The sequence below is a fragment of the Acanthochromis polyacanthus genome, chromosome 21, assembly GCF_021347895.1.
Source record: "Acanthochromis polyacanthus isolate Apoly-LR-REF ecotype Palm Island chromosome 21, KAUST_Apoly_ChrSc, whole genome shotgun sequence".
Lineage (NCBI taxonomy): Eukaryota > Metazoa > Chordata > Actinopteri > Pomacentridae > Acanthochromis > Acanthochromis polyacanthus.
Window position 1 is genome coordinate 28,379,115 of NC_067133.1, and position 27,428 is coordinate 28,406,542.

Consider the following 27,428-nt stretch of genomic DNA (forward strand, 5'->3'; position numbering starts at 1 on the left):
CAGATTTGCTCATGAATAAAAATACTAAAAGACGTAGTAATATGGCACAGATTAAGCATCTACACTACCGTTCAAAAGTTCCCCAAACACCCAGACAATTTCATGTTTTCCATGAAAGCTCACATTTTTATCCATGTGCTCTATCTTAGCTAAAGTTGATATTATTAGTTAAAGTTACTCTGTATTAAAGCTGCTCTATATTCGTTGAAGTTGCTCCAAAATGAGTTAAAGTTGCTCTATATTAATTGAAGTTGCTCTATTTTAGCCAAAGTTGCTCTATATTCATTAAAGTTGCTCAAAAATGAGGTGAAGTTGCTCTAAATGAGTCAAGTTGACTATATTGCACAGATTTGTGCATAAGTAGAACAGCAATAAGGATATAGCACATGTTCTTGTATATGTAGAAAACAGTTTTTGCACATGGTTTTTAAATCTGATTCACCTTCTCTGACTCCTGACAGCTTCACTTCATTTGGCAAACTGGAAAGAAGGAGTGAGTGAACTCTAGAGCCAAAGCTTCAAATGCACATTAACACTATGCATCTATCTATAGCTGCTGAATGCCAATCCCTCCTGCTCTTTAGGTTTGTACTTGTATGAACTTGCACGTCGTCATAGTTCCATATTTCGGCCATCTGGGGCCGCTAATGCATCCATTTTTCCTCCGCTAGTCATCTTTTCAGAGCACCGAACTCAGAAAGCTGTTTTTAGCTGAAGGATTAATGAAGATCTGAGTACAAACAGATGCATACATTTTAAAAAACACACTAAATCCTAACAATACGCACAAATATTGAATACACAAAGGCAGCGTGTTGCACAAGACGGCAGGCTGACATGTCTGAGTGTGTCTGAGCTCTCTATCAGCTCAAACGTTTGCTCTGTGACCTCTGACCTGAGGGACACGCCGACAGTCAGAGGTCATCTGAGTTTCCTGAACACACATTTCAGAGCGACGGCTTGTGTTTCACTGATCCTCACAACACACACACACACCAGCCACACTTTCCCTCCTGGATTGATTGTAACATCGCAGCAATGCATCCAGAACACGCAATATTCTGCTGCTTAGTCCTCAAGCTAAATATGTTGCCTTTTTTCCCAGGCTGACAAAGAAATTCTGAGAAAGCTTCCCCTTCTAAAAAATAATTCAAGTTTTCCAACCAAAATAAATCATAATAAACAGAGGACATCTTACTGAAAAGTAGCTCCCTGACATCTTCGTATACGGAATAGTAAAGCATCAAATGAAACTCATTCTCAGCTTCACCTGAATTACATAACAGAGTCTGACCTCAGAGTCTCTAAAGCTACTGGGTGTCAAAGTCATCTTAGTGATAGAAACAAAGTGGCAAAAAATAGAACAAAAAACACAAGCGAGACAAAAAGGAAACACAGAAGGACAAAAATGTGAGACAAATGACAAAAAAGACAAAAAACAACAAAAAACAACAAAAACAAAACAACATATTACAAAAATGAGACACAGAACGACAAATCAACAATCTAGTATTTTACTTTATGATCAAAACAACTTGTCATGGTCTAGAAATTATTCTAAAGTTATAGTTTTACTATTTTAAAATGTATAGTTAATGGCTTCTCTGTAATTTTTACAAAGTCGTCCTGTGGGCCGGATTGGACCCGGTTTTGGCCCGCGGGCCTCATGTTTGACACCTCTGCTTTAAAGCTGATGGTTCCTGAGTGTAACTGAGCAAACAGGGCTTTGCTTAAAATCTACATCACATCAGGTTCCAAACTGTATCTGTCTCTTATAAGACGATAAGTTTGTATTTTTGGTTTCACCCAAACATCAACAGAACATTTTTCTCTAAACCCAAGAAACTCATTACTCCTCATCTCCTGAATATCACAGAATAATCTACTAATAAATGATTAGTTATTGAAATGAAACATAGATTTGAGCTCATTAGGCCAGCAGTGAGGATGGGAAGTGTGTGTGATTAAGTTCCTCTCTCTTATTGTCTTTACGCATCGGTTTTATTCACCATGAGGAAGTCCAGTTAAAAGTCACAGCCAGTATCAAATGAATCGCACGACGAACGTTATAAGTGAGCCGACAGAAGAATTTTCAAGTCAGGCAGGTTATTTTGGTCTGCGAGGAGGCCGTCTGCGTCACATGGCTGAGCTAATGGTTTCTATATTCAAGATACAATGAAAGCTTCAGTCTGTATGTGAGGAAAGAGGGAGACTGAAGGCAGCAACATATGATCAGCACATGGGGATGTCGTAATTCTGAATTCATTAGCAAGACACACTGAAGGAATCAAAGTGGTCGGAGGGAGGGAGAACAGAGGGAGGGAGGGAAGGAGGGAAGGAGAGAGAGAAAAGGGAAGTCTAAAAAAAGGCAGAGAGAGAGTGGAGTGAAAGAGCTGACACTACATGTGGCTGTGGAGGGAGTGATCTGGTTATGGAGGGGGACAAATTCTCAGGTAAGATGACTTCCTGCTACCTTCTTCAATCAGCTCTTTCTCTCTCTGTCTTTCTTTCTCTACGAGTCTGCTTCTGTTTTCCCCCTCCGTGGTATTTTCCACTCTCTCATTCTGTCCTGTTTGCTGACTGCATGTTTTCTTTGGGGTTTGGAGCTGGAGCTGGGAGCTGAGCAGGGTTTGTACAGACCTGGTTTTGGTTTATCTCTCCTTCTACTGTTTGTTCTCTCTAAATGTCTTTGTCGCCGAAGCTTTTCCATTCTGCATTTACTTCTTTTCTGCACTGAGAAAAACTTTCCAGAGAGATCGTTTTGTGTTGTGTTGTGCCTCAGACATTTCTCCCTTTTTCCCCCTTCTCTGCATTCTCTCATTCTTCTTTGGTGTAAAAACAGGAAAAGCTCTGTTTGAACAGTACTACTCTTGTCCCTGGTGGCTCTGATCCCACGTTGGCCATCACTCAGTCCCTCCTTTAGTTTAGAGAAAGCTCTACCTTCATTTTTCCAAACTCTGTGCCTCTGACAAAGCGGTAAACAACATGCATATTGGAATAATAAGCGTCCATGTGCGCTGTACATTGTGCTAAAGTCATCAGTGAGGCAGAGCTGTCTGCTTTTTAATGGTATTTTTATGAGTCTTAGTGTGACTGTTGGAAAAAAAATGGAGTGGAAACGGTCAAGTGTGTGTGAGAGTGTGTGTATGTGGTCGTGTGTGTGTGAGAGTGTGTGTATGTGGTCGTGTGTGTGACATACAGGGATGGAGGTGAGGTCATGACAGGTGTGTGTGTGATGGAGGTATCACTTCCTGTCTCCAGGTGCTTCCTCCAGGGAGCGGTAACGGATTCAGCAGGACTTTCTGGATTGTTGTTTGAACGTTTTTATGTTTATTTCTGCTTTTCGAGGTTGTGATGTGTCCGTGTTTGTGAGCACTGACGATTTCTGCCATTCTATTAATCTGAAAACATCTGAATGTGTCGGTTGTACAGTAGGTCAACTTTAACTCAGTTTCGAGCAACTTCAACAAATACAGAGCTATTTCAATATAAAGCAACTTTAAATAATATAGAGCAACTTTAATTCACATACACTACCATTCAAAAGTTTGAGGCCACTTAGAAATGTCCTTATTTTTGAAAGAAAGACAGTTTTCAATGAAAATAACATTCAGTTAATTATTAAATTAATTCACTTTAACTAATTTGGAGCTACTTTAATATAAAGCAACTTTAACTCATAATAGCAACTTTAGCTAATGTAGAGCAACTTTTGAACAGTGCTGTATGTCTGAATGTGCAATTAGCAAGATTTCTGTGTTCCTTTCAACATGGCACGAGTTTGAGCCGCATGCAGTTGCGTTAAAAGATTCACCAGATCATGTTTTAAGTTTTAAGTGCATTGATGACAGCTTTTTCCACATTAGAGTGCTAATATTGATCCATAAAGCATCATGGAGAGAAGAAAAGCACAAAAAAATTGCCCTACACTTGAGAACAAACTGGGATGTCCAAAAGGATGCAGGGATGAAGGTGGAGTCAGAGTCAGGTCAGAGTGTAATGTGGATTTATCGTTTAGTTTATTGTTTACAGCTGTTTGTTTAGAGGCAGCCATGCAGGTTCTGACACCCTGTCACTCACAGCTCTGAGGAACACTGATGTAAAAAATGACTGAAATCTGTCTATGTCCACATCTAAAAAGGGCTGAAGTTTGTCTTTGTTTGTGTCTGAGTGAGAGGTACAGCCGTTGGTGAAGTTCGGTCACATCAGATCTGTTGGCTTCTGGTGGCTCACATGTAGTCATTTAAAATAAAGTCGGTATTCTCCTGCAGGGTGACGTCGTGGTGCATTGCTGATCGATTGAGGCCTTTTCTATGTGTAGTTTGGATGTTCTCCATGTACCTGCCTCCTCCCTTGACTCTCTAAACGATAAGTGGGTGTAGCGATGATGCTGTCCCATCTTATCTGGACACGTCATGTCGCCTCTCATTGGCTAAATTGAAGCGCTGGATGCTGATTTGCAAGGCTCCCTTTGTTTCCTCTGTGTTTTCTTTCTTCCCACATGAGTCAACAATGATGGAACGGAAACTCTCCGTGAACCACAGAGGATGGGAGTGAAGCATGAAGGGGCTGACTTGTCGCATTAATTCCAGTCACAGTGAAGTCAGCTGATGTGGTTTGATTAAACAGGAAGTGGTCAAACGCTCACTGAATGCTCAGCCTGATGACTTTTGCAGTAGCTGTAGGCTGGCAGATTTGACCTTTTATGCTGATAAATCCACAGAAAAACTTCTGTCATCGTGTGCTGAAAGCTTTTAGTTTAAACTGCAATACTTACTTCAGCCAGCAGGTGACAGTGCCGAGTTAAGTACGTTCACATACTTTCCTTCAGTTGGAAACACAAATGTTGTTTTCTTTTTTCTGTGTTTGCATCTTGCTTTCAGAATTACCTTGTGTATATTTTTCCATCAAAGATTCACGTCTCTTCCTGGTGTAACAGGATTGGTGTTTTTGTGTGGGTTGCCATGGTAACCCACCCAGCAGCACAGTGACAATGCAGGCTTGTTGACGTGTTAAACAGAGCTGTGACTCCATGGAGAAGTGGAGCAGAGCGGCGCAGAGCGAGAGGGGGGCTTTATTGGGAGTCATTTCTGATGGAGGACAGCTGCTCCCAGTATTTACCACATGCATGACGCACACATGTGCAGACAGCAACATGTGTGTCCATGCACTGCACAGAAAACCCCCAAGCAAAAGCAGTTGGGGGGTTGTTTGCCATTGTGCATGTGTGTGTGTTTCGAACAGGTGTTGTGTTTGATTAAAATTAACCGAGCCTGGCCAGGTGCTGATGTTTAACATTTGGTGAAAGGCAGCTGCTGTCACTACAGCTGTGCATGGACTTTAGATGAAGCCACTTTGCCATGTGTGCCATGGGGCCACAGGATGGGATTTCAAGTATCGGTGATGCTGTGAAACTCTCTGACCTGCATTTAGAGTTCAGCAGTCGATGCAGCTTCTTGCATCGTGTGTGAAACTTTTTCTCTGACGGCGGTGCTTTCCCCTGAGCTGAAAACACAGAACTCTACTGTACTTTCCTGAAAGCCAGACAGTTTTTTGTGTTTCTTACATGACCTGTGCTGCTGATTCCATTAGTTATGCAAACACTGCCCTCATTCTGTGTCGTTTTTCACACACTGCAGGCATCCCACTTCCCAGTTTCCATGAACGCCATGGGGCTTCAGCGTCACTTCACATCCCTCTCTTTCTAAACATCTTATCTTTCCTCCTCTACCTGGCACACCTTTTCCCACCTTCTCGCCTCGTTCATCCATCTGCCCCCTCTGCAGCCCTGAGCCAGGTACAGCAGCTTATTATGGAGGTTGCCACGTAAACAGAGTAACTAGCAACTTGCATCCAAAACATACATGCATACACAAATGAGCAAACAATGCACGCAACGCACGCCCTCACCAACACACAGATTTTACCTCTTCCAGATGGCCTATTTGATACAGCCTGACTCATGGGTGAGATGTCTGCATCGAGGCCAACAAAGCTTTTGCTGTTTTAGGATGAACTCAGCAGGAAGCTGGAGTTTCCTCTGTTGCTGGTGCTGGTAATGTTTAAAACAACAATGACTGTCTAAACCCGACTCGACCTGTTCATAAAACGCCGATCATTATAAAACCAGCATAACAAGCAACTTTTATAGAACGTTATTAAATCGTTTAATCTCCTCAAGATAACATATTTTTATAATAAGTGCTTTAGAAATAATGTGGTCTTTTAAATTACTTCTGAAGGTTTTAAGAAAGTTGTCATAGAGAGTTTTTAAGAGGCACTTATCGGATGATAAAAGCTGATCCTTTATTCTGCAGGGAGAGTCCAGCAAGGCTAAATGTAATATTTCAACCAGTATGTTGTTGTTTTTGTTCAGCTGCATCTCTAAACATATGAGTTAAAGTGTAGCTGTGCATTTTCTGGGGTCGTGCTTCCTCAGATACAGAGAAAATACAAATCTGCCCCTCGGAAAAAATGCTAAACATGTTCATCTTTCATGACGTTTTTCTTGCCAGTGGAGATGTCTCATGTTATTTCAGCCCCTATGATGCATACAGACCATGGATGCAGGTGTTAGAAGCAGTTGGTTTCCAGTATTTCAGGCTTTTCTTTACAATTCTGCAAAGAGATTTTGCCAGATCAAAAGCCTGCAAAGAATTCAAGCACCTCAGATTGTGTGTTTTCTGTCAGCAAATGTGCCCAAACACACAGAACTCTGCAGCATTACTGAAAAACTTTTGTGCCTTTTGCTTATTTTTATATGTGATGTCATCTTAATACAAACATTTTATCCACTGGCAAGAAAAATGTATATATCATGTTATTTTCTGTTTATTTCCCCTCCTAATTATACATGTAATCACAGTTTACAGAGTGGTTCTCAAAGCTAGTGGGCAGAGAGCATCAGAGAGAGAATATTTTATTGCACATTTCAAGATGCGTACAGTCCATGGATGCAGGTATTAGAAGCAGTTGGTTTTCAGTATTTCTGACTTTTCTTTTTTTTCCAGAACAAAAGCTGCAAAGAGTTCAAATGCCTCTGAATGTGTGTTTTCTGTCAGCAGATGTCCCCAGAACTCAGCAACATTACAGTCCAACTTTTGTGTCTTTTGCTTATTTTTCTACATGACATCATCATCAGTGACGCGTCCTGAAGTCTTTGCGTGTTTCAGGGTTTTTAACATCACACACCATCACCCATCAGGGACGGATCAAGTCCCGGCTTGTGTCCAGGTCCACCACCTACGGGTATCGATTACATAACGTATTGACACGTCTGTCAAAATTCAGCCATTACTGTGAGCCGGGTGCACCTGAAACATGTGAGATTAATATCAGTAATGTTCATGAGTCACTGAACGCAGTTCTGGATTTTGCAGACTCGTTAATACTCCAGGGCTGCACAGTGGAGAGGTGGTTAGCAGCTAGAAGAGCCCTGGTTCACTTCCTTCCCTTCCTGGGATCTTTCTGCATGGAGTCTCCATGTTCTCCCTGTGCATACATGGGTTCTCTCCAGGTTCTCCAGCTTCCTTCCACAGTTCAAAAATATGCTGAGGTTAACTGGTGATCCTAAATTGTCCGTAGGTGTGAATGTGAGTGTGATTGTTTATCTCTATGTGTATCCCTGTGATGGACTGTTACCTGTCCAGGTGAACCTTCACCCTCAGTCAGCTGGGATAGACTCCAGCTCTAATGAGGATTTGTTGGTGTATAGATGGATGGATTAATACTCCTACTGAACTTCTGCTTGCTGGATAAATCCTGAGTTCCACCAGAGCTGTCAGGACATTTGTATCATATGAAGTCCATTATTACACATAAAAGTTGCACTGATGAGCATTTTAGCAGCTGAAATACACCCACAGGATGTCTGATTAAAGATTACACCGTAGTTAACATAGCTGTACTCATGAATAACAGCTCAGGTGCATTCCTCTGCTCAGCGTGGCTTCGGTTACCATTCCTCTCAGATTCCAGGGTTTGCAGGACGTCCATCCACTGGCACAGCTGTAGGGGAGGAGGCAGACTGGCGCCGAGGCATGTCGACCCGCTGCCGTCTTTGTGCGTCTAAGGATCAGGCCGCTGACACTCGCAATCTGTCGTTACCCTGGCATTGCCCTAGCAACTGCCACGCCAGCCTGGCATCCGTTTATAGAAGCCACCCTCGCCTCCCACTCTGCTGCTCTCGTTTTTCAGCTCCTACAAGGGCAGGGCCCACTTCAGAGCGGCGTGGTGGTGGTCTGGGTTTCTTTAAGCAGTAGGCTGCTGCCTCTGTCTGTCTTCATCTGCATGCTGAGCTGAGAGTTTACAATAAGATAAAGGAGACTAACAGACTCAATCTCTTTTACTTACAACAAATTGTCCAAACCAAGTTGAGAATGAAGTGAAAATCTTGCAGAGAAAATCCATCCATCATCTATACACCACTTAATCCTCATTAGGGTCACAGGGGGCTGAAGTTTATCCCAGCTGACTGAGGGTGAAGGTTCACCTGGACAGATAACAGTCCATCACAGGGCTACACATAGAGACAAACAATCACACTCACATTCACACCTACGAACAATTTAGAATCCCTTATTAACCTCAGCATCTTTTTAGACTGTGGGAGGAAGCTGGAGAACCTGGAGAAAACCCATGTATGCACAGGGAGAACATGCAGACTTTCACAGGACACAAACTGGGGATCTTCAAACCTGCAGAGAAAATCCATTTTTTTAAATCTCACATTTGCCTGATTCGTCAGTAACGTCGAGGAATCAACTCCACAAAAAGATTTCAGCACTGACATGTGGAGTCAACATGACCTCATGAAACCTCTCAGCCGCTCACACATTTAGGCCTCTGCATGCCATATTGGAGGCATGTGCTCCACAAATAGCAGATAAAAATTGTTTTCTCAGAGCGCTGCGTATGCTGAGTGCGAGCACATGATTGCTATGATATGAAGGAAGTTCTCCACAGGGCGAAAAACATTCTGGTCTTCTCCCAGTGTGACAGTTGTTACAGCAGATTGGATTAGCACCGTCTGGGCCTGCTGGGGCTTGCAAGGATATGCAGGGGAAAGGAAGTGTGCATTGCAGCCTGCAAGTGCACGTCTTTCTGTCTTTGTGTGGACAAAAGTGGGTTTGAAGTCATTCATAGAGCAGTGACAGGGTCCAGAAATGGATTTAGGCTTCAGGTGTGAGTTAGATCATTGTTGCATGTGGCTGTGATGGTTAAAGTTAGAGTAAAATGATGAACGGAAGTGTCCTCACAGAGATAGAAATACATGTGTGTGTGCGCTGTGGAGGAAGGGTTGGGTGCTGGGCTCAGGGTGCATGCTCATACTTTTGCACGCTTCTACTGTGCACGTATTTATTGTGTGTGTGTGTGTGTGTGTGTGTGTGTGTGTGTGTGTGTGTGTGTGTGTGTGTGTGTGTGTGTGTGTGTGTGTGTGTGTGTGTGTGTGTGTGTGTGTGTGTGTGTGTGTGTGTGTGTGTGTGTGTGTGTGTGTGTGTCTGTGTCTGTGTCTGTGTCTGTGTCTGCCATGTGTGTGGAGGAATCTGCCACACATGTGCAGGCTGAGGGTGTGTCCAGAGCAGGATTCTCCTCGTGTCTCTGTCTTTATCCGTTTCCAGATTGTATTACTGTATGACAGCGACACAGCAACCGCTAACAGTGTTGCCCGTGGCGACAGGTCGTATTTAAAAGTGCAACGCTGACCTCTGCTGGACAAAGTGACACATTAGGAGACACTGTGGGGTTCAAACTCCAAGAAAAACACTACAGATGGACTTAGATGTGAGCAGACTATTCTGAGATTCTGTCCTGACACCTGACACTGTGATCCCTCTTGATGGGAGGGAGACAAAGGAGAAGACACAATAGCAGTCGTGCCAAGAGATAATTGTGTATCTGGCATTCCTAGAAGTTTTTTTTTACCTGTCCTGGCTCTTGTAATTTTTTGCTCAGAGGTTGCCCACATGTTGTGGGTTACATACTTTGCATGGTTCAATGGCAGGGAAATGTGGTGTAAGATTGATATCAGGTTGCAGGACGAAGGTACAGTAAAGCCTCATATTTATTCTGAAAAAAATCAGCGTGTGTGTCGATGCACTCACGCACATCTGTGTTTATGATGTCTAAATCAACAGAAAACTCTGATTGCAATGTAAGCAACGATTTGGCTCGTCAGACGTCCCAAACTCTTTCTGATGAATCACACATGGGACAGCAGCTATTGAGGGGACTGGAAACATTTTCGTGTCCCTTTCCATACGCCAAGTTTGGGGTCACTTAGAAATGTTCGTATTTTTGAAAGATAAGCATTTTTTTTTGGTAAAGATAGCATGAAATGAATGATAAATCCAATGTAGACATTGTTAATGTCCTAAATGACTATTCTAGCTGTAAACGGCTGATTTTTAATGGAATATCTCCATAGGGGTACAGAGGAACATTTCCAGCAACCATCACTCCTGTGTTCTAATGCTACATTGTGTTAGCTAATGGGGCTGAAAGGCTCATTGATGGTTAGAAAACCCTTGTGCAGTTATGTTAGCACATGTGTAAGAGTGTGAGTTTCCGTGGAAAACATGTAGTTGTTTGGGTGACCCCAAACTTTTGAAGAGTGGTATGGGTCAACTTTAACTATGTAAAGCAACTTTAGCTAATATAAAGCAACTTGAACTCATGTGCACTACCGTTTAAAAGTTTGGGGTCACTTAGAAATATCCTTATTTTGAAAGAAAAGCATTTTTTCAATGAACATTTCCAGCAACCATCACTCCTGTGTTCTAATGCTACATTGTGTTAGCTAATGGTGTTGAAAGGCTCATTGATGATGAGAAAACCCTTGTACAGTTATGTTAGCACATGGATAAAAGTGGGAGATTTCATAGAAAACATGAAACAACTTTTGAATGGTAGTGTGTCTCTCTCCGGGATTTATTTCCCCTCTACAGTACATTTTTTATTTTTATGTGTTGCTGCCTCTCAGGGCTGCTTTTATTTTGGAAGCTGTATATCTTTGCAGTTTGAAATGAGAGTTATGCGTCTTGTAAGAGGAGAATCTGCTAACACACACACACACACACACACACACACACACACACACACACACACACACACACACACACACACACACACACACACACACAGCTCCCACCATTATTCTGTTACTGTCTTCACTAATGAATGGTTCAGAAGCCAGTAGCAGTGTTTTTTCCCGTTGGTGGCCTGTGGCTGGTAAAGGCTGAGTAGCTGCTCCGGGGCGTGATAACATTGTTGCTGGGTACTTGTGGTTTTCAGGAAAGAAGATAAGTGCATCTTCAACTTTGTGAATGCGTTCGACTGTAAACAGTCTTTTGCATTCTTCACATGCATTGACTTCCCCCAACATCTTTCTCACTTTTTTTGCAGAGGCGCATACACCCCTTCCACCCCCTCACACAGAGCCTCGTTCACATGCTCATTAAGTCATTAGGCTACTTATTTATTGATGTTTGCCTCCAGAGTGGACTGAGCATGTCAGACGATCTGCTAACTGCCTGTGCGAGCCTGCCCTGACCATATTAGTGCATGAGTCTGATTCTGCCTCCACGTTTATTCGCCTACTGTAACTTCTCCCTCCATCACCCGGCTGAGATGGATGGATGGATGGATCTGTGATGCTGCTGCTGTCGGCGACGTGCAAACTTTTCAAAAAAAGTTTGCCCAGAAGTCATGTGACCGAGCCTGCAGGAAGCGTGTTTGAACTAAAATGAGAGGTTTTGCAGAAAGTCTGAGAGAGGAGGCCTGCAGAAGGGGAGGGAGATATTGGGAGGGAAGGCGAAGGGGGGAGGGTTGGCGAGGGAGAGAGAGAGAGAGAGAGAGAGAGGGAGGGTGGGGGGTTGTCACTGCTCGCTCATTCCAGGCTCTGGAAGTTGAGAAGAGGAAAATAAGTTGCTGCTTTAAGAAAGAGTGGAGAGAGATAGGGAGAGGGTTTGGATCAGTGAGCTGCTCGACTCTGCCGTTTTTTTTTCCTTCTTCTTCTTCCTCTTCCCTCCTCTCTCTTACACGGGCTCCTAATTTGGGATTTGTTTAAAAGCGGGACCGGACGCCTCAGGAAGACTTTTCCTTGCTGGGGAAAAGGGAATCCTGCTTCCTCTCTCTCTCTCACATATACACACTTGCTCCCCAAAATGTCTGATTCCTCTGTCAACGCTCACTTGGAAGGGATCATTTCAGACTTTGAAGGTCAGTTTCTTTCTCTCTCATGCTTCTCTTCTTCTTGTCACCCTGCCATGATGACACTATAGACAGTTTCCACATGTTTGATTGAAAAAAAAAAGGAGAGTGTGAAGGTTTTTTGTCTGCGGTGAGCTGCTGTGGTGCTCAGAAAGGAAAATGTGTTGCTTTTTACTGCTGCGTAACTTTTACTTGAAGGACACGAGGGTTTCTTTGCTGCAGGATATCTCGGGGAAACTGCGCATTTAGCAGCAGCGTGCATCCACAGAATGAGAGACAGAATGATAGCGTGTTGTGAGCGTTTGACCACACGGCTGAGAGGTGAACACCTGGACCACCTCCCCCTCTTCCTTTTCATCTCCCTGCCCCTGGCCCACAGATTCCCCCTGTCATCCCTCTCCTCCCACTCCTCGTCCTCTGGCTGTGCTTCCCCTCTTCCTCTCTCAGCAGCTCGTCTCTCCTCGGCCTGGCTGGCGGTGGATGGAGACAGCAGGCGGGCGGGTCGGCAGGTCGGTAGCTAGATGGGAGGGTGGGGGGTTGACAGGCCGACACCTCTACCTGTCTGTCTCACCCAAACACATAGCCATTAGGGATGCATCCACACTTGTCCAGAGCTGCTCCTCTGTCAACACCGGTCGGCTTGTTGTATGTACGGTGAGTCTGCCTGCCTCTCCGCCCTCAAACCGCCGGCTTACACAGTGCAGCCGAGCAGAAAGATAAATGGTGTTCGGAAAAGAGAGGTGTGCTTCAACTGTGTGGCTCCGAGTCATGCTTCCAGACTCGCCTCGCTCATGTGTGACGGCAGCATAATGGGCTACTGTTTTGACTGTCAGTGGTGTGGTAATACCTTTGTGTCACCACCAAGCACCGTGATGTATGACCCGGCGGGAACAGCAGTCCAGCGGGAGAGCTCATCCTGCTGTGGCCGAGGAGCTTTTCAGCAAGATCTTATGCACATTTTCATTACATTAGACGGCTAGTTTTAGTAATCGTGCACTGAAGGAGATGTTTAAGTAAAAAAAAATCACAAATCTCAACACTTTCTTTTAAAGGGAAACAGCAGATGTGCAAAACTCTTTGGTTTGCAGCAGCTGTGGAGAGTGACTGATTCTGAATATTTGGTCGATTTTAAGGAAGTAAAAAGTTCTGATCTTGATATTTTGGCCAATTTTCTGTATATTCGCATCTATAAGTGCAATATGTTGGAACGATAGGCTCAAAACACAAACTTATCAATAAAAACACTGCTCGACTCCGCACCGCTGTCCGCTCTGCTGCATGTGCTGCAGACTGTGCTGAGAGTTAATGATGTTGAAGCGCCCTCTGCTGGAAAAACTGCGTGATGACGCTATTTTTAGTTAGTGTTCAGTGTGTATCCCACCTCTCATACCACCTGGATTATAGAGGACGACTGGATCATTCTCTGGCAATTGATATGTCAGTCGGGTTCTAATTAGCAGGAACCGAATACAACATCAAGTGAATCAGTGAGGCTGGCTGTGATGACATAAAAATAACAAGCTTTTACGCACATTTTCACTACGTTAGACAACTGTTTTTAGTAATCGTGCACTGAAGGGGATGTTTGAGTTAAAAAAAAAAATTGTCCATTTCTTAATGTTTTCTGGATTTCAGAGACTACATGACTGATCAGTGCATCCAGAAAACAATCCAGTGGATTACATCAAGAACTTTATACTTGTGTCATATCATATCTTAGTACATGTGAGTCAGAGATGTCCTCCAGTTAGCTTTTCTCATTTTTTCAAGCAAATAAATAACATGTTCCTCCTTTAGCAAATAAAGATCGCTATTTAACAGTGATACAAAACCTCTTTTTTTTTAAATGAAATGCATTCAGGAGGTTTTGCTGCCTCCTCTAACTCGCGATGGATAACATTTTCAAGTCAGTTTAGGGACTGAATTTGAAATTTGGCCACTTTTTGAAACAGAATATGATTAGGACACTACTCAAACCACTATGGCAGCAATTTCTCAAAAATAAAGTAGCCACGCCCCAAAGTAAAGTCTGCTTTATTGTCTATTTTACTCTAATACGACCACAATCAACAAAACACCATTCTGAGCTGAAAGAGAGTTGAAACGAGCATTTAAGACCATAAAACTCTTTAGAAAATGTTTACTGACGTAATAAATTCAGTTAGAAGTTGGGTCAGTTTCTCATAGACGTCTATACAAGCGGAGCTCTCACCCCCTGCTGGCCATTAAAAAGAATGCGGGTTTAAGGCACTTCATCTTTTATATGCAGCACTGATAATTATGAGTTGTTTAGAAAAGGATACGGTAATGCTATTTTGGGTAATATTCAACCCTTTAGCACACATTCTGGTGCTGCATTTTTAAATGGCAGTTTTACCATGCAAACAATATAATCATTTGAAAATACCAATGCCACAGCATCACTATAATAATAATAGCAGCAGCAGCAGTAGGTCCTGTAATTAGAGTGTGTACACAGCAAAACAGTTAGTTTCTTCCCTTTTTTGGTCAAGTACAGGGGCGCATGCTTGTTGAATTATCATGTGCTGCACAATATTTTCATCTTCAGTGTCCAAATGTCTAAATGTTTGTGAGATTTTACTCTTTTTTTGTGAAAAAGGGTGTAAATGTTGAGGGTTTAGGTTAGTTTACAGTGACAGAGCTTTACAATCTTGGGAATACCTGAGTCAAAGAGGAAGTTTTGGCCACAGATACAAGTAAAGAAGATTAAAAGCATGTATTTTCACAGAATGCACACTTAAAATTACTGGGTTAAAGATTGATCAGTCTACTGACAGACCTTAGATGCCATATTTGCTTATTCTGCTGTTTGGAAGTGGTGATTATGTGCAAATATATTCACCTCATATGCTTGGTAAAACAAAATATGAATCACTTCATTCATACAACATTGTTTGTGCCACTGGAATCTGTACAGGAAACGTGTAAAAAAAACAGTTTCATGTGACAGTGAGTGTTGTTGCCGTGTCTCATGGCCTTAGCTGATGACGCTGAAACAGACGGAAGTCGGCGTTTTCTTGCCCTTGAGGCCGATGACCTCAGCGGTGACCTCACAAACCGATCATCGACCTTTTACTGAGCAGACGGACGCTCACACGTCTTTATTTGCAGCGCATTGAAAGAGATCTATTGTCTCTATTCTTGTGCAGGATCCCACTGGTGCTGCTGCCTCATATTAAATATCCAGACAGTGCATAGATGCATTCAGGAGTTAAATAGTGGTGCCTTTTTACAACAGTTCCACCAGGATATCTGCGTCTCGCTTCCTTCTGTATCTCTAAACTGCATGTTAAGGGCATTTTGCTGGTCCAGTGAGAGGAAATTCCACAGGAGTAGATTTCTGTGGTGGGTGAAAATGTCGGGGTAGGCAAGAGAGGAGTGGATCTGAACACAGCCGGGCCTCTTTTTACAGATGTGCATGAGGCCCAGTCTGCATGGCACTCACCAGCCCGTCAAATACATCGAGTTTTGAAAAGCAGTGATAGGATGACGGTCAAAATGTAATCAGCAGGTAAGACAGCGATGTGTAAATTTACACTGAAAGGTTATGAAAAGGTAAAATAAAGCATTTAATCATGAGATATTTGTCGAAGTTGTCATACACAGTTGTAGGCAAATGGTTCAAATGTATCATATGTGCTGAGATATTTCTTCTTTTGAGACATACAACTCATTAATGGGGAAATTTGTTGAGGAGAGTCCCAGTAGGAACTCCTTTCAGAATGAAAACTGTTATTATAAGCCAACTGCCACTTAGCTGCGGCTGTGGATTTTTTCAGGAACTCTGTTTAGTTTAGTTTGTGCTCTATAACCCCTAATCCACTGAGTCTGTGCTAAGGGGCAACTGATTTCCTTTCGTCAAAGAGCAGATGGGCTAATGTGTTATTGATTTCCAGCTTTGAGGCTCAGTCTTGTGACAAAGTCGGCTCCCTACGAGAGGAAGTGTCTCCTGACAAAAGGCTGATGGGCCATTCTCAGAGTCTCTGCTCTTATCAGCATTATCAGGCTTCTCTTTACTCGCCAGCTCGGACAGGTTTCCTGTTGATGACGCTAACTGCGGCAGAGCTGCTGGGAAGCACCAAGGGTCGCTCTGCACAGCGAACACAGCGGGTCTTTGTTAGGCTTTCAAACCACTCCCTGCTGTTTTCCCCCTGTAGGACACACGGAGTAAAAAATCCTGCACCGATGCCATCCTAGGTCAAGTTATCAACAGGCCCCGTGCTACGGCTAAAAACAGCTAGCCGGCGATGAAAGATTTTCTTTTGCACATTGTATGTTGTTGTTTTTTCCTGCAGGGAAAGAAAAATGTTTAAATGTAGTAGAGAGTCGGGCTCTGAGATGATTTAAGGATCATTTGTTCTTCTGTCAGCTGGTCGAAAGCACAATTTGACTTCAATTCTATCCTACTAAAGATTGTAGACATCTTATGTAGGAGCAGATTTGAAATTTCTGTAATTATATTGATGTTTGTGGGTTTCACCGCAAACGCAAATGCTAACGCGGAGCGCTATACACTGAATGCTGAATGCTGAAACTTGTAGATGGAAATTTGTGCACTTTTGGAGTTTTGAAGAGACCAATAAAGACACTGTTTGCAAGGCAAATTAAAATGAGTTGGACTATCTTTCATCAGTACGGTTAGTAAGCACGTCAATTACGTTTTTTATGATTCCCGGTTGGAGGCTCTCAGTGGCTTAAAGCATTGGCTTTGCCCCTTTAATATCGTATTTAGCTACTATTATTAGTATGCAAAGGAATACAGTGGAGTTATGTGATGATCCACGTCTGTCTGTCTGTCAGCAACATCACTTAAAAATGGACAAACAGATTTGGATGCAATTTTCAAGAAAGGTCAGAAATGACACAAGGACCAAGTGATTAGATTTTGGCAGTGATGCGCCTTATAGTCTGGATCCACGGATTTGTTAAAGATTTCTGTATCTTTGTGAGATAGCAGCACGGCATCACTGTAACCATGACAACAAATGAACACTACATCAGTTGACTGCTGACGATCACATGATTGTGATCCTACTACAAATCCATTGATGTGGACTTATCGGGACTTATCTGTCAGAAATGATCCAACGAACAACTGATTAAATTGTGGGGGTGTTTCTGAGTCCCATCGATTCCCCCGCCCGCTCCATATTTAGGTCATGTGATTCGGTATCCGTACATAACGTACACATGCAGAACACATGCCTGTGCTCAGCGGAAGTTAATTTTGTTTGAGGGTACATCTATATCAAATGGACACATTCTATGGTGCCATGATTTCTGATCATCAATAACTAATAAACTATTTGTTTTCTAAAAAAATAAAGCTGCTTTTCTGATAATGCCATATGGGAGAATGAACAGCCTTGGAGGAGTACTGTACTCTGAGTGCTTTTCTAGTTATCATATTTAGCCTTGTGCTTTGCTTTACCTTCTGTTTTCTTTTACTCTGCTTGTTCTTAGATGTGGCATTTTATTATTTAATCTGGTTGTTGTTTTATTGATTTATTTTCAAAGCCTTTCACCATGTTCAGCTCTATTTCTCCACTTTCTGCTTTCAATAGGTGCCGTACAAATATAGAATTATTATTATTATCATTGATAAGCAACTGCAGTTTAATTTTATACTCTACATTTGCTGAGCAGCTATATTAACAGCTGGGAATACCGGTGTCTCTGTGGTTTCTGCTTCTTGTGCCAAATATTCTGAAAATTATACAGTTTTATTTGCAGTTTACCTCAGCTGTGCTTCCTGTGACATCACCAGAAATGCTGAGATGATTTATTTTAAAGGGAAGCAGCAGCTGTGTAGAAATACTGGGTTTGCATCAGCAGTGGAACCTGACTGATTCTGAATATGTGGTCAATTTTAAGGAAGTATTAGTTCTGATCTCGATATTTCGACCAATTTTCTGTACATTTGTTTCCATATGTGCAATATGTTGGAACTTAACTATAAGAACACTGCTCAACTCCGCACCACTGACCGCTCTGCTGCATGTGCTGCAGACTGTACCGTACTGAGAGTTATTGACATTGAAGCGCCGTCTGCTGGAAGAACTGCGTGATTGCGCCATTTTCCAACAGGTTTGATTTTGCTGGTCGAGCCTTTCTGTGGGGAGTTTGCGTGTTCTCTTTTTGCCTCTGAGTTTTCTCTGGGATTCCTCACAGATCAAAGACATGCATGTTGGATTAACTGGTCATAGGTACAAGCGTGAGCGTGCACAGTGATCTGTTTCTTTGTGTTCAGAGTGTATCCCACCTCTTCTACAAGCTGGATAATAGAGGATGGATGGATCATTTTCTGCATTATGTTTTGTGACAAAAATCAGTTTTGCTAGCGAACAACTGATATGTCAGTCAGGTTCTAATTAGCAGGAATTGAATACAGCATCGAGTGAATCAGTGAGGCTGATTGTGATGAAATAAAAATGACAAGCAGTAAAGCTGTATCACATGCACGCCTCTTTTTTGCTGGGAATTCCTCATGTGTCTGGTGGGAATGTGAACCTTAATGGAATGGCCACCACTAACAACTATATGGGTCATTCCAGAATTAGAGGACATTCAAAATGTCTGAAAAATAAACCTTCTCTGCAATTTTATGCTCTGTATTCATCAATAATAGGCAACAAACTGTCAAAGGCTTGATTGGCTCAGCTTACACATCAATGGTAGCATTTTTATTCCATGTTTTCTGTGCTGTTTGCTAACCCTACTCTAATCACAGTAACAGGGTTGCTAATCCATGCTAATGTGATCTTTTTCTCAGCAGTAGAAGCTAGATATTTAGCTAGCTGTTACTGCTGACCAAGAGGACAAACTGACTGATGGAAAACAGTCCAAAGAATGAGTCTGATCCTGATAATATGAGGTAGTGTGAGACATTCTACAATGAGAGTGAGACATTCAATCAAGGCTGACAATGGGATGAAAATATGAAAAATAGAAGAGAGGACATAGCTTTGCTCTACACATTCTTTAGGAAAACTGATGATGTAAACACCAAAAACAAGACACAAACAGCAAAAACAAGACAGAAAATGATAAAAACAAGACATTAAATGACAAAAACATGACACAAAAGACAAAAATGTCATCAACGGGTTACGCTAACATGTTGTGGGACATACGGTCCATGCAAAGTAATTATTATTTTCAGCATTATGTTGATTAAAATATTCGCACAATTACAAGAGACATCATTGAAAAAAATAATGCCAAAAAATGGGGATTTAAATGTCATTTGAACTGTTTTATTTGAGGTTCAGTTTGGTCATCAGAGGGGTGGGACAAGAGAAAAATGGCATTTTAGGGGAAACTCCAGACTTATTTGGTATTTTAAAAAATATTTTCAAACATTCTTTTCTCCTAGTTTTTTTATATTTGATCTCAGGACAAGAACATTTACACGACAACTGCATGTTTCAGTATTCAGTACATGGAGTATTTGAAATTTGATGAGTGAAATGTCCTCTAATTGTGGAATGACCCATATAACGAAAAGCAATTACACCATTATATGATGAAGTATTAAGCAAACACAAGGATTACAACTCACCCTCTAGCAAAACACTCTGTACTGTTCATTACAAGTGATGTCTTTGTCACGATACTTTGCAGATTTCCCGGTGAAATCTTTGAAACTAATTAAGTTTTGATTTGAAACTGCGTCCAGTTCGTCCAGAGTCACGCTCAGAGAGGCGTAGAGAATGTGGTGCTACAGCGTCATGTGATTTTCTGGCTGTTTGACTGTGTCTTAGAGCGCTACACGCATTCAGCCCATGCCTGAGCGAGTGTTGGCTGAAAAACACTGCGCTCGGCTCCGTGTCTTCCTTATTTGGTTTGCTATAGCATGTTGTTTAGATGGAGTCCGAGATTAAGAGGGTTCAAGGATTTACGTTCAGATGCAAAGAGAAGGAGTGAAAGGAACATTCAGGTCCACTTTGGTATTAATTAGTGTCACCTGAACTCGTGAAAGGTTCAACATTCAAACCTAATGCTGTCGTCTCGTTCATGCAAACGTGCAAAAAGGCCCCATTCATTTACATGCTCACATACCCCATAACGCAGCGCCGTTAACGGAGTTTGGCTCCAACCAGGCGAAAAGAAAAACAGGCGGTGTTTGCTTTCCTCTACAGCTGTGTTTAAACACACTCACACACATGCAGAGAGTGATAGCAACACAGCTGACGAGGCCTCCGTCTCCACCGAGTCTGAGAGGACGTCAGTGTGTTGGCCGTCCGTCACCACAGAGCACAGCTAGCACACGGCTGCAGGAAAACGGCTCATTATACCAAATTAACGGTCAAACATGGCTTTAAGCAGACTCACTAAATGCTCAGCAAAGCCAAGCTACAGTAAATTCATTAATGCTCCATTCGCTGACATCCGCCACGCTGCATCCAGTGAATTCTAACTTCATTTGTGTGCTTATTTCTCACACTGCCTGCCGTGTCCTCTAGGAACATTTCAAAGCCACTTTTCTTTTTATTCCATGTGAGCAGCACAAAGAGGTCGCTGTCAGAGACGGGTTAAATGATCCGTGGTGGGGCAGATGTATGCAGCGAGCTCACACACTCACAGATCACACTGTTCTTTGTCATTGTCTGCTCCTGTAAACACACATGAAGTTGTTTTAATGCTGCTCCATAATGTGACACTCGAGTGCTTCAGGACAGCTTTGAGGTCCTTCAGTTGTTCATTTTGTGCTACGCTGCACTTCCACTGCACTTGAGTTCATGAATGTTGAGCTTACATCGATCTGACAGCTTTTGTTGATTTTAAGATGGCGATAATATGAGTTGTGTAAGTTTAAACTGGCGGTTTCCAACTTCTGGGCCTCTGACGTCGTACAGAAAGCGTGGAGTCGATGTCTGCGGGTTGTAAACAGCTCCGGCAGATAGTTTCCCCTCCAAACTTCTCACATGGTTTCATTTCACTAAATGTTCGAATGATCTAATTTCTCACCAAAAAAAAAAAGAAAGAAAGATTAGAGAAAAAGTCCACAAACTGAAAACAGATTTGTGTATCAGAACGTAGTTTTTTTTCTTCTTTCCTCGACCATTAATCATCTCATGACTGCTCAGAATGAACCAGAGTGTAAAACTAAATGAGCTCCACCTGCAGCAGATAAAGCAGGAATACACTGAAGTTTCACTATTAATAATCTAATCATTCATCTTAATAAGAACTGCTACTTTACTGCAATACGTTAACTACACTTTTCTGCAGAATCTTGCATACTTTCACATTTCATGCAGGAGTTTTGCTTGTAATGGAGTAGTTTTACATTAATGTATAATGAAGTAAAAGGTCTGAATAGTTTCTACACCATTATGTAGCCTGCAGACATGAAAGGGGTGTAAATTTTCTAATTTAACTCTCATGAAAGCAAATAATCTTTTCAGATGTGTCATGCTACTCATCATAAAATAGAATAGAAATGGGATAGAAAATTAATACACTAGTTCTAAAGTTTAGAGTCATCCAGACAATTCCATGTTTTCCATGAAACTCCCACCTTTATCCATGTGCTAGCATAACTGCACAAGGGTTTTCTTTTCATCAGTGAGCCTTTCAACAGCATTAGCTAACACAATGTAGCATTAGAACACAGGAGTGATGGTTGCTGGAAATGTTCCTCTGTACCCCTATGGAGGTATTCCATGAAAAATCAGCCGTTTCCAGATAGAATAGTCATTTACCACATTAGCAATGTCTACACTGGATTTGTCATTCATTTCATGTTATCTTCATTGAAAAAAAAAAGCTTTTCTGTCAAAATTGAGGTCATTTCTAAGTGACCCCAAACTTTTGAATGTTAGTGTACTTGAATAAAATATGCACTAAATTACAAAATGTACCATGAATTGTTAAATATGGAGATGTTGCATCCAGTATACAGGATTTAATGTTAACTATTGTGTCGAAATATTGAATATTCAAGCAGTGAGGGATACGACATGTAAGTAGCATTTATATAAGGAAGGAAGTATGAAGTGAATGACCAATAGTTTGCTCTTTTTAATGCATTAGTGAGGTTCTGTTTGGATTATCAGCATGAATTACAGAACAGGAGTGGAAACGTGACTTTTAATTCAGACTTAATTTTACGTTAAGCGGAATTTTCTGCCTCAATTTTCTGAAATCTAAATACCAAGCATTTTTAATTTGTGCTTCATAAGCTGCAGAAGTTCAGCCTAATTCTGTGTGCAATTTCTGCATCATTCACTGAAAGCATGCAGGTTGCTATGGCAACGTGATACAAACAGCTTCGTCATTTGCATTCAGTGGGATGAAGTTGTATAAATATATCAGCTGTAAAATTGTTTGACTAATAGAAACTATGGTTTGGACCCCGTCAGGAATCCTACTATGTCTGCGTAACAGACAACCTGTAACCGTGAATGTTGTATTTCTACCTGAATGTTGTCTCGTGTAGACCTAATAGATGGCCCCAAATAAGAAAATACAATATTTCACAATTCAAAAGTTGACTTGGGATCATCGATTACATTAAAATCAGTCTTTGTGTTGGTTTTAATGTGATGCACGCACCAGATATTTGGCGTATTTGGACTCCAGACAGCTGAAAACAAGTACGAAGTACGACACAGAAATAATATTACATGTCCAGTCCAAACTCCACAAGTTTCACAAAGGAAAAATGGAAAAGTTCATCCCACTGACGCCCGGTTAAATCAGCGTCTAACACTGGAAACTGTGAACCGTCAGCTTCTTCCCAGTTATATCACACACTGAAAAACCTGCTGAAACACATCAAGGGTGTGAAAACACAGAGTTGGAGGAAGAAGCTGTTCTCTCATGCTGGTGTTTGGACTCGTCAGGATGAAGCAGGCCAGATGCCTGAGCAGACTCGGTGTTTATCTGGGCAGAGGGCTGTCTAGCTCCAGATTCTGTAGCTCTGGACTGTGGGCCGAGCTGAGGTGAGCCAGGTGTCAGCCTCGCATCTGACGTGGAGCTAATCATCCCTACAGGAAAATCATTTATCAAACAACCTAAACAAGAGCCTGCAGCTGGAATGCTGAAGAGGGATATGTGGGAAAAAGACGTGTTGGTGTAGGTTTGGTCCAGATCTAAACGAGCATTAAAGATGACGCGGTGTCCTGCAGCTAAACACAGATAACACTGAAGCCCTACCTATTGGTCCTGATCACATTTTTAAAGATCACCTAGGATCTATAATGACAAATCTGGGAGTTTTCTTCAACTTTAATCAGAACATTCAGCCTCTTGTTCAATCGTGCAGTTTGTAAATTAGAAATATATGTTATTTTCTCCTGAATAAACTACTGATACTAACTCAATGATGCAGCGTTTGCAAGAAGAAAAACGACCCTGGCTCCTCATTCATTATAAAATTCAACTGAAGATTCTGCTGATTACTTCTGAATAGTTTCGCTCCACTCTACATGCAGTTTTACCTTTCACTGTACAGACGGACATTTGTATCATATTTTATTATAAATTATTAGTGTTTTATTGTGGCCTCATTGTTTAATGCTTTGTTGCTTTTGAAAATATTTTATTGATATTTTTAAAGTCTTATTGTGGCTATTTTTTAGTTTTGAAAGGCACTTTACAAATATAGATTACAATAATCATTATAAATAACTAATTGTTATTATTATTAGCAGTATTATCATATTTAAATTTTAAAAAATATTTAGAATATGTTTTTTTTAGAGTCTGGTTCCAGCAAAGGATTTTTTAAAGCAAATTCATAATGAGACATCTAGAATAAAGTGATTTTGATAAAATATTACTATTTTGGTTCATTTTCACAGTAAAACTGCCCCTCACAGATGAACATAATAATACTAATAGTTATTTTTATTTGTGGTAGTACTATCAATAGTAGGAGTCGTTTATTTATTTAGTTATTTAATTTTTTTCAAAGTCTGATTCCAGCAAAAGTTTTTTTTTTTTGCAAATTTGTGAGACATATAGAATAAATTGATTTTGAGAAAATATACCTATTTTAAGATTAAATTTGGTAAATATTTACAGTAGAACAGCTCCTCACATATAATAATAATAATAATAATAATAATAATAATCGTTATTATTAATATTGACCAAATTAAAAAACTAACAAACAGAAGAATACTGCCCATATTTAGACAGTGGTTTCTCAAGTGATGAATCAGAGTTCTGAAGGGGCGTGGCTACTGATTAGTCGTCATGACAACAGGTGTGCCAGATGTCCGGGTGGAGCGTTACGACGGAGCTGTTGCTGTAAGTCGGTGAACTCTTTCGCCACAGAGGGTTAAATTTAGCTTCTCTGTGAGTTTCTGTCAGAAAATATCATTAAACTCCGGAATATTTTAAAAGTTAAGCAGAAAAAATGATGAGCTACGTGAAGCGTATGAAGGCAGGTAAGGTTGCTGCCGTTGGCCGCATATCGGAGGAAAAATCAATCATTTTAGCAGACGGTGGATAATATTAGCTTCGTTCTTTGATGAACTAATCGCTCTAAATCTGAAAAGTATCAGGTGTCCAGGTGGCACAAAGTGCTTGTCTGAAATAAACTATCCTTATATCGGTAGTTTTTATTTATTTGTTAGTTTATTTTACATGTTGTGTCCCTTAGATTGTAAATACTCAAGATGTTTTTCAAAACCGTTGGAGCTTCGACTGACTTAATGTGGTTTTCCGTTTGCTAAAAAAGTGACTACATTGAAACTGAAATATTATTAATTCTTCAAAATGACTTGATTTTATCCATGAGGGCTATATGTTAACGTTTTTAACCTTTAGGATAATTGCATTTCTTTATTTTAAGTATACAGTCCACCTGTGCAATGATGCTTTGCAGTCTGAACATACATATATATATATATATATATATATATATATATATATATATATATATATAACCTGTACATCAGAAATAGTGCTATTTCCTGATGGATTTTGCTCTAAACTACAAACATTTCTGATAAAAACAACAGCTATTTGGTTGCAAGACGGCTGGTTTGGAGTTTGAATGTAATAATTTGCTCTTCTCATTGGTTTGCATGCATGTAATGAGCTTTGGTTGCTGCTAGTGTTATTAATATTGAAGTATTTTATTTTACTACAGAAGCAGAGTTTACAAGTTGTTCTGTGTTATTTTTTTAAGTCAGATCTGACATGCTCGAGCAATTATTTGTCAGAATAAAGGTGCTCACATTACACTATTGATGATGAATTAGGTTCGTATCTGATGTTTTGGGCTTTTATTATTATGTGTGAGGTGCTGTTCTACTGTGAATATTAACCTAATTCATTTTAAAATAGGAATATTTGATCAAAATCACTTTATTCTAGATTCCTCATTTATAAATTTGCCAAAATAAATCCTTTGCTGCAACCAGATTCTGAAAAAAATATTTTAAATAATTTAAAAAATAAATAAATTTGATAATGATACGACAACACCAACTACTACTACTAATAATAATAATAATAATAATTCTTATTATTTATAATGGTTATTGGAATCTTTATTTCTAATGCTCCTTTCAAAACTAAAAAAATAGCCACAATCAAGCTTTAAAACATCAGTAAAATATTTTAAATTACATAAAAACAACAACACAATGAGGACAGAATAAAATGTTACAAATAACTTATAATTAAATATGATGCAAATGTCTGTATGGTGAAAGCTGTTTAAACTGAGGCACTGACTGAGCTGCTCTGAGTTTATTGAGCCTAAAAACCTTTTTGCTTTTTAGCAGCTTTTTAGGTTTTACATGTTCTTCTGTCTTGCTGTTTGAGTACAGATCCTACATGCTCCAGCAGTTATTTGCCTGAATAATGGTGCTATGACGATGAATTTTGGGCTAACAGAGTCTTCTTTTGTGTTTTCCAGCACTGAAACGGTCCTTTGAGGTGGAGGAAGCAGACACGTCCTCGCTCCCGTCGCCTCTGTCCCGCCGAACCACCAACCCCCTCCGCTCGTCCACCTCCTCCACGTCCAGCCAGCGGAGCTACGACCTTAGCTCCCGCAACTCCGACCACTCCTCCTCTTCCAGGTCCTCCCCCTCCGAGTCCTCCAACCCACGCTCCCCGAAGACCGGCATGAGGCGCATCGACTTATCGGGGGGCCGTAACCTGGACACAGCCTCCTCCCGCCGATCAGAAATCTCCATCGAGGTCTCGTCCAAGCAGATTGACAGCTCGCCCAGTGCCGGCATCACCCGCTTCGGCCTCAAGCGGCCGGAGGTCAGCCTGAGCAACCGCATGCACCTGGACAGCTCCTCCAACTCCATCCCCAGCGCCGCCAACAGGCGGGCGGAGCTCGGTGTGACTCGCCCCCACGAGCCTCCCGCTCCCCCTAAGAGGATGGACGCTCAGCTGTCCTCGGCCCCCGTCTCCAGGATCCCCGAGCCCCCCCAGAGGAGAGCAGAGCCGCCGTCCCCCAGCCTCAGCCCGGTGGAGGGAGGCCCCAGGAGGCCTGAGGTGCCCGTCCTCAGACAGCCGGACGGTTCGGTGCAAAGCGGCACAGTGGAGAACAACCACCACCACGTGCCTCCCGCTCCAGTCGCCCCCCTGCCCTCCCTGACGGAGCCCCCGGTGGAGAGAGTGCAGTCACCCGTCACAGAGCCCACCTCCACCCGAGCAGCAGACAGTGAGTACCACTCAGCTCATGTTCTCCAGATTAACTCCTGTGAGGAGTCATGCAGCCAGTCGGTTTGTGTTTTCTGCCTGCAGTGCGGCTTTCTGTGTTGTTTATGATTTACCAGTTTCAACATGGTCGATCTTTCTAAATCTAATAACTTGCAAAAGTTTGGCAACCGCCCCTCTCTCATGAGTGTGTTTCTGCTCAGTTTCTCTCTCATTTTATCTCCGTCTTGCGACACACTCATGTCTAGATGAGGCTCAAACACAGTAAACTTACATTTTTAAACTCAGCTCTGCAGCACGCTTTAACCTTTTTATTTTGTTTCTTTACTGCTTCTGCTCTTTGTTTTCGACCTAATGTCAGCGGTTGAACTGCAAAGTACGACACCAACCAAAAAAGCACAAGCATGAGTCCGTGTGTCAGTCTAGACTATCTGTGAATGTAGGTCAGGGAGGTGATGATGAGAATCCCAGGGCTGCTCCCAGGACAGCTGTTTAAAAAAACCTCTGAAACCTGAATTAACCATCTAAAACTGGAGGATATAATCACTGTCAGCTTTCAC

The 27,428-nt window shown here is 41.6% G+C and overlaps 1 protein-coding gene across 3 annotated transcripts in view; it reads left to right on the plus strand.

Annotated features, from left to right (window-relative positions):
- LOC110956028 (septin-9-like) overlaps positions 1–27,428 on the plus strand; it is a 105,898-nt gene that overhangs the window by 18,224 nt on the left and 60,246 nt on the right. The window contains exons 1-2 of one of the 3 annotated variants that reach the window (XM_051941054.1): positions 2,323–2,453; positions 26,114–26,872. In XM_051941054.1, the coding sequence (XP_051797014.1) occupies positions 2,432–2,453; positions 26,114–26,872 (781 nt within the window). In that variant the 5' untranslated portion in view covers positions 2,323–2,431. Of the gene's footprint in view, positions 1–2,322; positions 2,454–11,884; positions 12,220–26,113; positions 26,873–27,428 lie in introns of those variants that run through there. The other 2 variants (XM_022201254.2, XM_022201252.2) reach the window with 2 other exon arrangements.